A 17,098-nucleotide genomic window follows, 5' to 3' on the forward strand; every position below is an offset into this window, starting at 1 on the left:
CACAGTTCCATCCATTCATTAGAGAGAGTTACAACTGGGATATTCCAATATATTTCCAACTGTCTCAATGGGAAGGATGATCAGAACAGTGGTGGGGGGACTGGTGTGGTCTTATTCTTCTTGTGTGTGGTGTGCACAACCTAAAGTTGTAGGACAACTTGTTCTATTTGATCTTATTTGATTGTGCACGCCGGGTTGATTGCATTCGTCGAAACAGGGCGGACCAGGTGAAAGTTGCAATCTCCCACCCCACTGGTGTGGTAAAAGGGGAAGAAAGCACAAATGGATGGCAAGTTAATTGACTGCTCCCAACCCAGCATAGATCAAGCTGCAAGGAAGCAACAGGTTCAATAGATGGCAGCAGTATACTGCTCAGTAACAGAATCTGTTCTATTTATTTCACCGTGAGGAAATTAGCAGCAATACAAATATTGTTTTACATTAATAAGAACAAAAATAACAAAAACCTCTTTCCCTCTTTTCAATAATATTCAAACTGTTGGACAGCCCACAATATGTTGCCTTCTGTTCCTCACTTCTGGATGTTCAGTTTTATGATTTGTGTTTTGGAAACTAAAGATTCATTGATTCCCTAATCTTGGGGGGAAAGCTCTGTTCATTCTGTCTATTCCTCTCGTGATTTTATTATTTGAGTAACTTACCACAGATATAGCCATGAACATCAAAAGGAAGGTACACAAAAAAGCTGGAGAAACTCAGTGGGTGCAGCAGCATCTATGGAGCGAAGGAAAAAGGCAAAGTTTCGGGCCGAAACCCTTCTTCAGACGTTTCGGAAACATTGCCTTTTTCCTTCGCTCCATAGATGCTGCTGCACCCGCTGAGTTTCTCCAGAATTTTTGTGCACCTTCGATTTTTCAGCACCTGCAGTTCCTTCTTAAACATCAAAAGGATGCAGACTTCCAGCTCCGCGTATCAGATAAGTGTTGGATTCGTCTTTTCTGCTTCTCATTGTTGACTTTGGTCATATCGTTTCAGTTCATCATTGAGGCTCCAGTGACCTGTTAACAGCACAGGCCATAGATCAAAACTAGGCCTCGCCTGTTCTATCTGAAGGATCCCAACCTGCTGAGCTTCTCCAGCACTTTGTGTAGGAATGAACTGCAGATGGTGATTTACACTGAAGATAGAGAAAAAATGCTGGAGCATCTCAGCGGGTCAAGCAGCATCTCTGGAGAGAAGGAATGGGTGACGTTCGGGTCGAGACCCTACCTCAAACCTTGGTCTGAAGAAGGGTCTCGACCCGAAACGTTACCTATTACTTCTCTCCACAGATGCTGGATGTCCCGCTGAGTTACTCCAGCAATCGAACATTTTTGTGTAGCTTCTATTATCTATTCTGAGTTTACAAATACCTTCATCAAAACTCAAAAAAACCCCTTGGGACACCACGTGCTCCCTCACCAGGGACACGTGGGCACGGACATAAGTCCAGAAGAGGGGCAGGCAGCTGACTTCATTACAGCCCTTGACTGCCCGCCTGTGAATGGCCATCATGGCCAGGCCCAGGGGCAACTCCCCTCCACCCCCACTCTGTTCAGGGTGACCAAAGATCAGGAGCATGGGCAGGATTACTTTTGACACTGCCATATTGTCTCTTAGTGGAATCACATATCTATGTCTATTAGTGGAATCGAGGGATATGGGGAGAAGGCCGGCACGGGTTATTGATTGTGGATGATCAGCCATGATCACAATGAATGGCGATGCTGGCTCGAAGGGTCGAATGGCCTCCTCCAGCACCTATTGTCTATGTCTATGTCCACGTCCATTATCATATTGTTTTATTCCTCTGCACGAAAGACAAGACTAAGACTGATTAATGTTTAGTCAAGAATCAAGACTGTGTTATTGTCAAAAGTCCCATTCAGAACAGAATATGTAAACATCGTACTGGACCTGCGTGGGTTTTCTCTGGGTGCTCCGGTTTCCTCCCACACTCCAAAGACGTACAGGTTTGTAGGTTAATTGGCTTGGTAAAACTGTAAAAATTGGCCCTGGTGTGCGGGGATCTCTGGTCGGTGTAGACTGGGTCAGCCAAGGGACCTGTTTCCACGCTGTAACTCTAAACTAACGGAAGCTAAACAATGCCCCCAAGTCTATGTAGTTCAGAGCTTATTTGGAGGTTGTCGTGTTTAATAGCCTGTACGGCTGTGGGGTAGAAGTTGATCCTAGATGTTACAGGTTTCAGGCTCCTATATCTTCTTCCCAATGCCGGAGTGAAATGAATGTGTTTGGCTGGGTGGTACAGTGGATGTCTGCTATTGCCGGCTGTGACTCCTTTAAATCCCTTCGATGGTCGGGAGGTCGGTACCCATGATGGACTGAGACCCTGAGACTCTTCGACACGTTGATTTGACTGTCAGGTGAGGGCTGTTGTTAAATCTGGTTTTTTCCATCTGAGGCAGCTGGCAAAAATAAAGCCGATTTTGTCAAGGTAGCACTTTGAGACGGTAATCCATGCCTTTGTTACCACCCGGCTGGGTTACTGCAATGCACTGTATCTGGGGGTTAGTCGGTCCTCCATCGCCCGTCTCCAAATGGTACAGAATGCAGCTGTTCGTCTCTTGACTGGCACACGAAAGCATGATCATGTTTCTCACCTTTTGGCCTCTCTCCACTGGCTGCCTGTTCAGTATAGGATTCGTTTTAAAATTCTTTTATTTACTTTTAAATCCCTAAGTGGTCTTGCCCCGTCCTACCTATCTGAGCTTCTTCACCCTTATTCGCCCTCCCGCTCTCTCAGGTCAGATGATCAGCTGCTCCTGATTGAGCCAAAGACTAAGCGGAAGCTCAGAGGGGACCGTGCCTTTGCTGTGTCGGCTCCGAGATTGTGGAATGAATTGCCTCTGCACGTTAAACAGGCCCCTTCTCTAGCTGTTTTTAAGTCACTCCTGAAGACATATCTATTCTCCGTGGCCTTTGTAGACCAGTGAGGTGTTGAATTGTTTATTTACTTTATTTGCTTGGTTTTGCTGCGTGGTTCGTACTCGTGTTTTATGTTTTTTAATTTATTGTTTGGATTTTTGTATGTAATTTATGCGCCTCGTGTTAGTTGTATGTTCTGTTGTTCTGCCTGTTTTATGATGTCTTGCTTGTTTTCTTTTTTCTGTACAGCACTTTGGTCAGCTTTGGTTGTTTTTAAGGTGCTTAACAAATAAAGTTATTATTATTATTATTATTATTATTATGTCTGCCAGAGACGGTGGTACAGCTAAGCTGGGTAATAATTTTGTGAAAATAAAATAAATCAGCGCGGAAGAAAAAACAAAAACAATGATTTATTATGAATATGGAGGTAAATGCCTAGGGTTAAGAGAACCCTTAGCAAAGGCAGTAAGTGAAGACAATTCCAAGCTTATTCCTTCCGAATCTTCACAATTGTCAATCACCTCTGCACTTCAGGCAAAGTAACCTTTGATTGGCAGCAACCCTGCCACATGCTAAGCACAGCAATTTAACAGCTGTCTCTTTCCATCATTCAATGCTTGGGAAATGAGACTCGGCTAAAGGAGGCAAAAGCCATGGCTAGTCTTAGCTCGAACTGCATCAACTGCCCAAAAAATTATTGGTTAAAGTCAGTTTAGGTAACATTAACTTCAACAGAAATAAACTTCAGGAGAAATGTGAAATATTTCACATAGTTTACACTGGAGCATACCGAACTGGGAAAAGTGTCTTTCCCGACAAGAATCTATTAATATCCGATCGATGGATATTAATAGAATTGAGGAATCTAGGGTTAGTGCAGAAAAAAGTCACTGAAGAGAAAGGTCAACTAGGATCCTATTGAGTGGCAGACAGGGTTTTTAAGAAGGAACTGCAGATGCTGGAAAATCGAAGGTACACAAAAATGCTGGAGAAACTCAGCGGGTGCAGCAGCATCTATGGAGTGAAGGAAATAGGCAACATTTCGGGCTGAAACCCTTCTTCAGTCACCAGAGGATGATTTTCCTACTCCTTGTGCATTTATTTATAAAGTGAATATCTACATAATTTTGTTTCAGTAAAGTCAGGTGACCTACCGACACAATGCTTCCCACCATTGGCTCCATCTACACTGGAAGATGGCCTCGAAAGGACAGTCAACATAATCAAAGACTTGTCCCACTCTGGTCGTTCCTTCTCTCCGCGCCCACCTGGCAGAAGGTACATAAGCTTGAGTGCGCGCACCACCAGACTCGAGAACGGCATCTTCCCCTCTGTTATCAGGCTTCCGAACAGTCCCTCCATTAGCAAGAGTACTGTGCAATTCACCATCTCGCCCATTGGGGACATTGGATTTTGTCTCTGGAACTGATGCTCGACAATGCTGAGAACTATATTCTGCACTCTGTATCTTCCCCTTTACTTTATCTATTGTACTTCCGTTTGATTTGATTATATTTATATATGGCATATGTGATCTGATTGCATTGCATGCAAAACATAGCTTCTCACTGTATCTCAGTACGTGACAATAATAAACTTAAAACATATCCTAAATGTGGGAGTTGTCTGCTCTTTATATCATTATCTGAAGGTTCGAATATTTGCATCAGGTAACCTGGCCTGCTGCAAATCCATGCTTTTCATATGAAGTACTGTAGTTTACTGATGAGAATCAAACCTTCTTTCACCAAAGATAGACACAAAGTGCTGGAGTAACTTAGGCAGCATCTCTGGAGAAACGAATAGGTGATGTTTCTGGTCAGAACCGCTCTTCAGACCATCAAGTCTCCTTGATTCATCACCAGGTGGACTGAAGTTTGCAGGACCTGTCCTTGATCTCTTGTTTTCACACCTTACCCTTCCATACCTCTGTGTCTCCCTCTCCCGTGACTCTCAGTCTGAAGAAGGGTCTCGACCCAAAACCTGCTCCTTCTATCTGATGCTGCCTGCACCCGCTGAGTCACTCCAGCTTTTTGTGTCTATTTATCTGTAATAACAGAAACCTTTTGGCTGGCATTTCTGCAATAAGTGCAGCAGGCAAATTATTGCTCCGAAACAGCCCCCCAATGGCCTACTGAGCAGAACTGTGAATGTCCTGGTCCAGTTGCAGTCTGGCGCAGGAGTCTGGTCCCTTGCACCAGCCCACGCTTCAATCAGTGTAGTTATAGGGCTCCATCCTTCCTGCTTGGCGGAACCGAATCCGTGGGTCCCACACTTGTCTACTGCAGGCTGAGGATGAGATCATCAAAACAGCCCCAACCACAAAGCCACACAAAGTAGTCATTCGTGTGATTCACTGGGCCTGAATCAGTGGGAATGCTGTAACACAGTGAGATAAACATGCAGCTGGCCTAAGACAGAGTCCACGCAACCCAGAGAAAGCACTGTATGCCAAAGAAAACACAACAGAAGGTCACATCATCCTTACCTATGGATCCCACTCACTCTGTGGGTGATGTGCCTACAGAGAAACAAGACTGAGGTTTTCAATGAGATAGTTACAGTAAACTCTCTCTATTACGGATCTCTTCATAATGGATTTTGGTTACAGCGGACAAATCTACCGACCTTCACCGCCAGGCTGGGATGCCGGCACCATTACCAGCTGGCACCACCTCCCTGGACACTTCCCGGCCATGCCTGTCACCACCACCACCACCTCCACTATTGCTGTTGTAGTTTAGGGCAGGCAAGGCCTTGTTTTAATGTTTCAGCTGGAAAAAGACACCTCTGTCAGTGCAGTTCATGCCCAGCCTATTGTTGTGTCTCTACCCATGAAATGTATTATACATGGTTATAGCGGACACCCTTCCCACCTCCCACTATATGGTCCATTATATCACAAGGATTTACTGTAATATTATCGACACAAAATATAAGGGCTTAAATGTAAATGCTGATCTGATACAGATGTAACAAACTACTTTTTAAAGGTTTTCTCCCACTATCACCGGCTGGTATTATTTCAGTTATTAACTTCCAGGAATTGTACCGCCTCACTTCTCTTCCAGCTTTTCCCCCCCCCCCCCACCACCCCCCCCCCCCCACCCCCCCCCCCCCCCCACACTACAATCAGTCTGAAAAAAGGTCTCGACCCGAAACGTCACCTATCCATTCCCTCCAGAGATGCTGCCTTATCTGCTGAGTTACTCCAGCACTTTGTGTTTTTCTTCCTTTAAGACCCATGTTAAATCAACCTGTTTGACCAAGATTTCACTCTTCCATCCTTATACTCCTCTCCATGGCAAGGTTTTTATTATCTAGTCAAGGGATGTTGGCTTCGCAAGTGGAGCCAGTATTTAATTGTCCATCCCTAATTGCCCTTGGGTGGGTGAAGGTATTTCACCCATTCCTTCTCTCCAGAGATGCTGCCTGGCCCATTGAGTTACTCCAGCATTTTGTGTCTATCTTCGATGTTTCATTATCATACGTACTGACAACATTTTTAACTTGCAGCTGCATAACAGGCCTTCAAACACAATGCACATGGATAATATATAATAAACACAAACGCAACAAGTCAATGACCCCAATACTAGTGCAAAAAACACAGTGTCGTTAAGGCAACCGAAGACAGTCTATTGTTCATGCATAAGCAAATGCACAACTACTGCGCCATCTTGCAGTGGTGACATTGCACAGTAAACCTTTCCCTAATTTGACAGCTGCAGAATAAATTTAGTCTAGTTGACTGCTTTGGGATTGAATTGCTTGTAGGCACTGTGTATAAAATGGCTCAGGACTTCAAAAGTCACTATTTCAATTTGATCAACTCCACATAGTTTTTCTGACTGATTTTTATCTGACAGTGGCTTGCCTTGGGCCCGAACCTGTCACAATACGTGGTCTGTTGATAGATTGATACTTAATTTGGAGTGACACAGAGAGTTAGTTCTTCTGGGCCAGACAATGAAGAGTGATTGACTCAAAAAAACTTATAAAAGGTCTTAAAAAAAAAAGTCTCTCACCAATCTTTTCTGCAAGTTTGCTTTAGGAGCTGATTAATTAGTCCTATCTGTGTTTGTAAAAACTGTACAATTGTGTATAGTTACACATGTTTACACACCTAACTTTATAAAAATGTATATTTGCCTACATATTATTCCTATTATATATTTCTAACACTTCCAAAATGTTGAACTCTTTCAGTCCTTCACTCCAGTACCCCATCATTGGAAGAGTGACAAAACTTCGAGACAGCAATGGATAATAGACCGACGATCTTATTTGCAGCTCATTTGTTTTTTTTTGATATTTTCCTCCACATGTGTTCTTTCTTCTGTTTGAATATTATTTACTGCAAGTTGTTCTGCAATGGCTAGACGTGATCGTTCGGAAATTATTACATTTCCTTTAGATTTGCTACCAAGCTTTGCCGCTGTGGTTTATTTCACTGGTGGATGCTTCAGGTTTTCCAACGATGGTGAATCTATTAGATCATTTACGTCACATCGTCATGGAAACTTCTTAACTATGTTTGCAACAAGCTGTGTTTGTTTGCAACCAAGCCTCTCGTTGCTTCAATCGCCCACCAAAGGCCGCCTGTAAGAGTTGGGACTGGATCTTATATTCACCTGGGAGTTGCATTGACATTGATGACTTTGGATCTTTTTCAGGCGGGGCCTGAAGATGGAGACAAAAAGTTGGCGTAACTCAGCGGGACAGGCAACATCTCTGGAGAAAAGGAATGGGTGACGTTTCGGGTCGAGACCCTTGTTCAGACTGAGAGTCTGGGAGAGGGAAACGAGAGATATAGACGGTGATATAGAGATACAGAGAGATATGGGATGAAAGATAAGCAGAAAAGTAACGATGATAAAGGAACCAGGCAATTGTCAGCTGTGGGCTAGGTGAAAGCGAGTTTCAGACAATGAGACTCAACAAGACGACATTGAAGCTGGCACAAAGGCGGGTGGGAGAGATGGATGAGAGGGGATGTAAGGGTTACTTGAAGTCAGCCTGATCCGCCGTCCAACGTAAATGTTTCCACTTGGTTGCTTCCTTTAGATCGGCGGACACCAGGTGGCAAAGGAGTCCACATGGAGAACCATAGACACGGTAACACACTCGGCTGTCCACACCTTGTCCAGGGTGGCTCCACCCCAAAGGGGAAGGTCGACGGCTGTGATTTGGACAAGGCATGAACGGTCTCCACTGATGCCGGCCAAGAAGGTCAGGGATTGTGTGGCAGTCGGGGACAAGGACTTGTCCTGCGCCGAGCGCCGACTGTCCCGGGGTGACGTGGTGTTCTCTCACAAGGACATGCTGGCAACTGTGGGCAATGTTGGCGCCCAGACAGCCCCAAGTCCAGGCTACCACCAGCAAGCCGCGCCGTCCCGGGCTCCAGAACAGAGGGACAAGTGGGGCAAAAAGATGGACTTCTTGTTGTCAGTCATTGGCTTCGCCGTGGATTTGGGCAATGTCTGGAGATTTCCTTACATTTGTTATCAAAACGGAGGCGGTAAGTTTATATGTCGTGGGTCTGGTTAACTCTACACACAATCCATGGCTATCCCTGTGAAAAAATAAGTCTCCAACAAACGAATTTGATGATTCAACTTACCTAGGGAATGAGCCGATCAAGAGAGATGTTTAATCCATATCAATACCCCAACAGTTCGTTGCTACTGTTCTATTCTCGCTTTTACGAATATTTGAAACATTCGTGAGATAACATGATTTTTTTTAAAATGTTGAAAGTTACCGTTTTAACCAATTTTTAGCGTCGTTGTGACGCGATATGAAATGTATCTTGGTCTCGATCCATTTATGTTTCAACAGTTTGTTGCATATAATTGAATGCAAAGGATAAATGTGAATTATCAGAAAAAAAATATGGTTATGGTGCATGGCCGAGGGTGGAAATGGCCCCGAATCTCCACCCAATATCACACACACACACACACACACACACACACACACACACACACACACACACTCGTGTGTGTGTGTGCGTGTGTGTGTGTGCGCGTGTGTGTGTGTGTGTGAGTGTGTGTGTGTGTGAGTATGTGTGTGAGTGTGTGTGAGTGTGCGTGTGTGTGAGTGTGTGTGTGTGTGTGTGTGCGCGTGTGTGTGTGTACGCGCGTGTGTGTGAGTGTGTGTGTGTGTGTGTGTGTGCGTGTGTGTGTATGTGTGTGCGTGTGTGCGTGTGTGCGTGTGTGAGTGTGCGTGTGTGAGTGTGTGAGTGTGTGTGAGTTTAATATTAAACAGAGATTCGGGGCGGCTTTCATCCTCTGCCATGCACCATAACCATATTTTATATATCTGATTCTCAAATATATACACATATACGTAATATTATTTTAAGGTTCAATATTATTCAATATTATTCAACATTAAATATATGTATACTATATATATATATGTATATATATATATAACACAAATGTAAGTTTAATATTGAATTAATATTTGACCCCTCTCAACTTAAAGCAATGTCTTTGACATTTCCAACCTGGGGAAAAGGTTCTGTCTACCCTACCCATGCCAAATGTACATCACAGGAACAAAAAGGCTGGTCGTAAACCCCAAATTGTTAGAATTGAGTTGTTTTTAGGTAAGCAGAAAGAGCGTGTAGATAGACAACAGGAAGGTAGTTGAGATGGGTACGTTGACTGGTAACTGGATGCGTTGATGTAGGTTTAGAGTGGATGGACTAAGGGGCCGAGACAGATAGATACTCGAGCAGAGAGAACAGATTGATAAACAGTTGGTAGACAAAAATGCTGGAGAAACTCAGCGGGTGCAGCAGCATCTAAGGAGCGAAGGAAATATGCAACGTTTCTTGCCGAAACCCTTCTTCAGTTGTTGGTGGCAGTAGCCTCAATGCCCGGCAGAAAGCATATCACCGAAGACCGTGTACCAATCTTCATCTTTCAGTTGGCATTTCCATTCCCAGAGAAAGAAAACAAGGTACTAACTAAATAAAAATAGTAAATACTCACTGAAGCGGTTCCGATATATTACAGCCAAAAAATATTACAGTTGATCAAAGAGGGGTATTCGTTCCGGGAAACTGGGCTATCAAGATTACTGTTCAAAAGAAACATTTAAGCCATTTGAAACATTTCTGAAATAACGTGACACTGCTCTATTATTTCGTAATGTTAAAAGTAAGAATATTCAGTTTCGCAGTTACCTGTTCTGAAACGTATCATCATAGCATCGGTCTAGACCAGAAACGTCACCTATTCCTTCTCTCTAGAGATGCTGTCTGACCCGCTGAGTTACTCCAGCATTTTGTGTCTATCTTGGGGTGGGAGATTGCAACCTTCACCTGGTCCGACGAATGCAATCAACCTGGCGTGCACAATCAAATAAGATCAAATAGAACAAGTTGTCGTACAACTTTAGGCTGTGCACGCCATACGCAAGTAGAAGAAGCAGTGTCTATATAACCATATAACAATTTACAGCACGGAAACAGGCCATCTCGACTCTTCTAGTCCGTGCCGAACACATAATCTCCCCTAGTCCCATATACCTGCGCTCAGACCATAACCCTCCATTCCCTTCCCATCCATATAACTATCCAATTTATTTTTAAATGATAAAAACGAACCTGCCTCCACCACCTTCACTGGAAGCTCATTCCACACAGCTACCACTCTCTGAGTAAAGAAGTTCCCCCTCATGTTACCCCTAAACTTCAGTCCCTTAATTCTCATGTCATGTCCCCTTGTTTGAATCTTCCCTACTCTCAGTGGGAAAAGCTTTTCCACGTCAACTCTGTCTATCCCTCTCATCATTTTAAAAACCTCTATCAAGTCCCCCCTTAACCTTCTGCGCTCCAAAGAATAAAGCCCTAACTTGTTCAACCTTTCTCTGTAACTTAGTTGCTGAAACCCAGGCAACATTCTAGTAAATCTCCTCTGTACTCTATCTTTGGTTTAAACCAGCATCTGCAGTTCCTTCCAACATATGCCATCATTTAGATCTGTTTATGCTTCTTCAAAGTTAGAAATAACTGATTGCAAAGAATATATGCGAGTTATCTGAAAAGCGTAAATGTATATATTTTGTTAAGTTTAATATAGTTGCGGATAAGGTTGGCAGTTTTGTTTTACAGGGAGGGTGGTGGGTGTTCCGAACGTGGTGGTAGTGAAGGCTGAAATGATAGTGGCGTTTAAGAGGCTTTGTGATAGGCACGTGTATTTATTTGAAGGTGGAACATGGAGCGGACAGAGGTGATTTATTTTGACGGTGCACAAAAATGCTGGAGAAACTCAGTGGGTGCAGCAGCATCTATGGAGCGAAGGAAATAGGCAACGTTTCGTCCCGAAACGTTGCCTATTTCCTTCGCTCCATAGATGCTGCTGCACCCGCTGAGTTTCTCCAGCATTTTTGTCTGCCTTCGATTTTCCAGCATCTGCAGTTCCTTCTTATACACTGATATATTTTTGACGACGTCTACAGTTCAAATGGGATAAAGATTCTGTTCATGTGCTATGGTATGTGTTCTATCTGAGCTGAGTTATTCTCACCTTCCAATGCTCCACCTCGCTTACATACTAATCACGATCATTTTATCTTCTCAAATATTTCTAAGCCTTTTTTTGGGGGCTACATTTCCAATGCACACATCGGCGATTATGGACGTGGCAATGACACCATATTGCATCTTATAATGTTTGTGCACCCAAAATAAATCCTTTGATTAGTAGGGGCTTCGAAAGTTACGGGTAGAAGGCAGGAGAACGGGGTTGAGAGGGAAGAATAGAGCAGCCATCCACATTCGAATGATGGAGTAGACACGACGACCTCATTCTGCTCCTATGTCTTTTAATCATCGCCGAATTACAGGAGTATAGGTCAGTGCGGGAGGAGAGGAGAGGAGAGGAGAGGAGAGTCGCAGTGAACTCGTGTGAAGTGGCGGGGTATAGATGGGTCCCAACCTGAATTCTACCAACTCTTCCCTTCAGCTCCTGCCCATCTTTGCCCATCCATTCTCCCCATGAATCTCTACCTGCCAGCAAAACCTCACCTGCATAGGGAGGTTTCACGGCAGTCGGGTCACGACCCACGACCCGTACTGTTGCTGGGCTACTCCAAGTGGAGTACACGCAATGAACTGCAGGTAGGCGCTTGCCATTGTTTCCAGCGTAGCGGGCCCGTTGAAACCCACTGAAATTGTCAATTATTGCGCTGTAAATAATTATGGAAACCGGGATAAGCGTGTGAGACATTTAGCCGACTTCACAATTCCAAAAGTGAGGAGAAATGACGGTAGATAGAAGCGAGAGCTGAAGGGACAACAACAGCCAGAGTGCTCGGCGAACATTGGCCGTTTGCTCACTGCATTTCATCAAGTAACGCATTATTTGTGTTTTTTTCCTGATTCCTTTGGCATCTAAAAAGTTTCAGAAGTGATAAATCTGGCTGTAAATGTTTTTAATCGCCCATGGTTCTCGTGGGTTTTTACATACAAAGTGAAAACGCATCTGAAGAAAAATTTACAACCAGATTTATCACTTCTGAGAATTTTTAAATGCCAAAGGAATCAAGAAAAAACACAAATAATGCCTTACTTGATGAAATGCAGTGAGCAAACGCGATAATTCCCAATATTTTCAATGTTCACCAAGCACTTTAGCTGCTGTAGTCCCTTCAGTTCTCGCTTCTCTATACCTTCATTTCGCTTCACTTTTGGGATTCTAAAGTTGGGGTACATGTCCCTCACACTTACCCCGACTCCCACAATTTTTTTCAGCGCATAAATTCAACATTTTGGCGGTTTTTAACAGGTAGGAAAGTACGCGTATCTAGCATTAATAACATATACCGGAAGTGACGGATGTCTTCCAGTTGGATTTAGCGGCTCCGTGCGTCGAGCCCTATGACCCAGTGACCTTTCGTGCAACCACCCTATAGCATTCCCCAACAAGAGAACAGATTGGAGCGGTACTTGTAACACTGACAATATTGAAACGATCGATTGAAAGATACAGCATGGAAACCGAGTCTGAAGAAGGGGTTCGTCCCGAAACGTTGCCTATCTCCTTCGCTCCATAGACGCTGCTGCACCCGCTGAGTTTCTCCAGCATTTTTGACTACCTACTTTTTGAGAATTTCTTTTCAGATGACTCTCCTGAGAAATTGTTACACAATTCTGTTACTCGCTCTGCTATTGCACGCTATGTTTATTGAAGATGACCACAAATCTCACAATTGCACGCTTTCCCGTCCACATTTTGCACAAATGATCCCAATTCAGAATCGCGCACAGTTTTGCCGCGTTCGGTGTGGAGTTACTCTATACGGCAACGATTCGTTTTTTTTTCGACAAGGTAAAATAAGATAAAATAATTCGATTCCTTCTGAAGTCATGTATCTGAGTGCAGCGTAGCTTTACAAGGTTAATTCCCGGGATGGCGGGACTGTCATATGCTGAGAGAATGGAGCAGCTGGGCTTATACACTCTGGAGTTTAGAAGGATGAGAGAGGATCTCATTGAAACATATAAGGTTGTTAAGGCCTTGGACACGCTAGAGGCAGGAAACATGTTCCCGATGTTGGGGGAGTCCAGAACCAGGGGCCACAGTTTAAGAATAAGGAATAAGCCATTTAGAACGGAGACGAGGAAACACTTTTTCTCACAGAGAGTGGTGTCTGTGGAATTCTCTGCCTCAGAGGGCGGTGGAGGCAGGTTCTCTGGATGCTTTCAAGAGAGAGCTAGATAGGGCTCTTAAATATAGCGGAGTCGGGGGATATGGGGAGAAGACAGGAACGGGGTACTGATTGGGGATGATCAGCCATGATCACATTGAATGGTGGTGCTGGCTCGAAGGGCCGAGTAGCCTACTCCTGCACCTATTGTTTATTATCTATTGTCTACAAGATATTGGCGCAGTCTATATGTTAAGACCGAAGGTACCGTATTGCAGGGATCTTTTTAAATAGTTCTCTTGTATTGAAGCTAATGCTTACGCTGTGGTCAGCGAGATACCAGCGAGCTACAGGGGTCATAAGCAGCATGTTGTCTAAATTGTCTTAAAGACCGAAAGCTGATAGTAGGTAAACTGAGTCACGAGGAACTGCAGGTGCTGGATACTCGAGTAAAATACAATGTGCCGGAGTAACTCAGCGGATCTGGCAGCGTCTGTGGAGGACATAGGTAGGCGACATTTCGGGTGGTGGCCAAAACAAATAAGACTGCAGATGCTAGAATTCGAAACAAAACGCAAGATGGTGAACGAAGATAGACACACAGTTCTGGAGTAACTCAGCGGGTCAGACAGCCTCTCTGGGAGAAAATAATAGGTGACATTTAGTCAGATGGTGGTAGATCTGTGGAATTAATTGCCACAAAAGGCTGTGGAGGCCAAGTCAGTGGATGTTTTTAAGGCAGAGATAGATAGATTCTTGTGGGTTACACAAAAAAAGCTGGAGAAACTCAGCGGGTGCAGCAGCATCTATGGAGCGAAGGAAATAGGCAACGTTTCGGCCCGAAACGTTGCCTATTTCCTTCGCTCCATAGATGCTGCTGCACCCGCTGAGTTTCTCCAGCTTTTTTGTGTAACCTTCGATTCTCCAGCATCTGCAGTTCCTTCTTAAACATAGATAGATTCTTGATTAGTTCGGGTGTCAGGAGTTATGGGGAGAAGGCAGGAGAATGGGGTTAGGAGGGAGAGATAGATCAGCCATGATTGAATGGTGGGGGTAGACTTGATGGGCTGAATGGACTTATGAACATGAACTTATGAATTTCGGGTTGGAACCTTCCGCATGTTGTCTCTATCTTCAGTATAAAGCAGCATCTACAGTGCCTTCCTATACAAAGGTGGAACCAATTCAGCCGGTTAAACGGCATCCATGGAAAGAGAACCAATTCCACAGTTGAGGGAGACCGACACACAGGGAACTCTAGATGTAGGAATCTGGAGCAAAATATAATTGGAGGAAATAAACATTGGAGGAGTGATCCCGACCCGAAACGTTGACAGTTTTTGCTTCCCACAAATGCTAGTTGACTGCCCATGTTCTTCCAGTGTTTCCTGTTTTAAGTCGTGCTAGTTGCATAGAATGGTGCTTAGAATGGAGGTCAGCATGGAAACAGGCCCTTCGGCCCACTAGTCCACCCCCAAGCATCGATCAGCTGTATTTTGGGCTGGGTGCTTTGTAGCCATCTACATGAGAATATTCATACATTAACACAATGGGTTTGCTGTCAAATCCACAATGGCCACTTGTTCAATACAGGGTGGAATAATTACTGTACATGGGGCTTTTTACCACTGTGCTTTGAATTATATGCCATGGTGCATATTTATATGCAGCTGCTATTTATACATCAAATATATTGAAACATACCTGAAATAAATATTTTGTAACCATTATTTTCATAGATTTAATTTCTCTTATCAATTTCAGGTGCATTTCTCATTCCCTACGCCTTAATGGCAATTTTTGGCGGAATTCCTTTGTTCTACATGGAATTGGCCTTGGGACAGTATCAGAGGACAGGAGTCATTCCTGTTTGGAAGAGGATATGCCCAATATTTAAAGGTGCTTTCATCATCATATTAAATTTATATTAAATTGGAGAAACAGTACCTCATATTTCACTTGGGCAGCTTACGTGGTATGAACATTGACTTATCTAGCTTCAAGTAGCCCTTGCTTTTCCTCTCTCTCCATCCCTCCCCTTCCCAGTTCTGCGACCAGTTTCCTGTTACATTTTATCCCTGGATAACATTTTACCAATGTTTCCTATTACATGTTATCTTCTCCCAGCTAAGAAGTAAGTAAGTAAGTTTATTGGCCAAGTATTCACATACAAGGAATTTGCCTTGGTGCTCTGCCCACATGTAACGACGTGACATACGGTGACAGTTACGAATGACTCAGAAAACACAAAACATTAATAATAATAAAACATTAATGATGAAACACCATTGATCAAGCATGTGATCAACAATGATCTATGCTACATTTTCCTTGATCTCCATTCCCTTTGTCCTATTTTCACACCTTACACTTCCTTATCGATGGATCTCCCTATCCCCTGACATCAGTCTGAAGAAGTGTCTTGGCCCAAAACGTCACCCATTCCTTCTTTCCATAGATGCTGCCTGTCCCGCTGAGTTACTCCAGCATTTTGTGTCAATCTTCATCATTATAGCTTAGGTTTAGAGTTACATCATGGAAGCAGGCACCATGGTCCACTGAGTTCACGCCGGCCTTTGAGAGTTTTGATGCGTCGGAGAAAATCGGAGCACACAGAATAAACGTGGAACAGTACAGCACAGGAACAGACCCTTCGGTCCCTCCACAATGTTCGTGTCAAACATGATGCCAGGTTAAACAGATATCATCTGCCTGCACCTGATCCATATCCCTCTATTCCCTGTACTTCCATGTGCTTATCTAATAGCCTCTTAGACACCACTATTGTATCTGCCTCCACCGCCACCCTTGGGCAACACATTCCAGGCCCTCAATACTCTCTGTGTACAAAGACCTGTGCCACACAACTCTCCCCCTTTCACCTTATAGCTATGCCCACTAGTTACGGACGATTCCACCCTGGGAAAAAGGGTCTGATTTTGTACCCTATAGTCATGCTTCTAATAATTTTATATACTTCTATCAAGTCTACCCTCAACCTCCGACATTCTAAGCCACAGGGAGAACATGCAAACTCCACACAGACAGTACCCGAGGTCAGAGTCAAACTCGGGTCTCTGGCGCTGCGATGCAGTGGCTCTACCAGCCTTGCCACTGCACCGCTCTCTCATGCAGCATGCAGCAAGATAGCATCTTGCACGCAAACTAGTCTCAAAGAAAGGAAAAGGGGAAAAGATTTAATAGGAACTTGGGGGGTAGCTTTTTCACACAAAGGGTGGTGGGTGTATGGAACAAGCTGCCAGATGAGGTAATTGAGGCTGGGACTATCCCAACATTTAAGAAACAATTAGACAGGTACATGGATAGGACAGGTTTGGAGGGACATGGACCAAGCGCGGGCAGGTGGGACTAGTGTAGCTGGGACATGTTGTGGGCAAGTTGGGCCGAAGGGCCTGTTTCCACACTGTATCACTCTATGACTCTAATATTCATTGGAACAGCAAACACAAAGCAATATTGACTTATTTATAGGAACTGAAGGACCCATCTACATAAGCGCTGCAATTAGACTCAAGGAACACAG

At 44.0% G+C, this 17,098-nt stretch overlaps 1 protein-coding gene across 1 annotated transcript in view; it reads left to right on the forward strand.

The window, feature by feature from the left end:
- Positions 1–7,235: 7,235 nt before the first annotated feature.
- Positions 7,236–17,098, forward strand: part of slc6a4b (solute carrier family 6 member 4b) — a 30,207-nt gene continuing 20,344 nt past the window's right edge. Inside the window, exons 1-2 of the mRNA XM_055655340.1 lie at positions 7,236–8,410; positions 15,319–15,453. Coding sequence (XP_055511315.1) covers positions 8,107–8,410; positions 15,319–15,453 — 439 coding nt within the window. The 5' untranslated portion in view covers positions 7,236–8,106. The remainder of the gene's footprint in view (positions 8,411–15,318; positions 15,454–17,098) is intronic.

Source organism: Leucoraja erinacea, chromosome 25 (assembly GCF_028641065.1).
Source record: "Leucoraja erinacea ecotype New England chromosome 25, Leri_hhj_1, whole genome shotgun sequence".
Taxonomy (NCBI): domain Eukaryota; kingdom Metazoa; phylum Chordata; class Chondrichthyes; order Rajiformes; family Rajidae; genus Leucoraja; species Leucoraja erinaceus.